Source organism: Acanthisitta chloris, unplaced genomic scaffold (assembly GCF_000695815.1).
Source record: "Acanthisitta chloris isolate BGI_N310 unplaced genomic scaffold, ASM69581v1 scaffold879, whole genome shotgun sequence".
Lineage (NCBI taxonomy): Eukaryota > Metazoa > Chordata > Aves > Passeriformes > Acanthisittidae > Acanthisitta > Acanthisitta chloris.
The window spans coordinates 1-204 of record NW_008690586.1 but is presented as its reverse complement, the minus strand read 5'-3'; the positions used below and the strand labels follow the sequence as shown (position 1 = coordinate 204).

Below are 204 nucleotides of genomic sequence, written 5' to 3'. Positions count from 1 at the left end.
GGGGGGGCCGGTAGGGCGAGCTGGGCTTGGTGGCCTCGCTGAAGGGGGTGGCTGGGGGTCTCTGCTGGCTCAGGATGCTCTGAGTGGATTTTTCCAGCTCAGCTAGGAACGGGGTGTGGGTGAAGCCCCCATGCTCCGGGGCGCCAGGCTCCCGTCCTGGAGGGTATTTCTCTAGCACATCCCTCTTCCTTGCCCCCTCCTCCA

General features: G+C 65.7%; 1 protein-coding gene across 1 annotated transcript in view; it reads right to left on the bottom strand.

Annotated features, from left to right (window-relative positions):
• The window catches only part of LOC103809036 (genetic suppressor element 1-like), a gene marked incomplete at its 5' end in the record, with an annotated part of 5,622 nt that extends 5,426 nt beyond the window's left edge, over positions 1 to 196 (bottom strand). The window contains one exon of the mRNA XM_009081848.1: positions 22 to 196. Coding sequence (XP_009080096.1) covers positions 22 to 196 — 175 coding nt within the window. The remainder of the gene's footprint in view (positions 1 to 21) is intronic.
• Between the last annotated feature and the right edge of the window lie 8 nt (positions 197 to 204).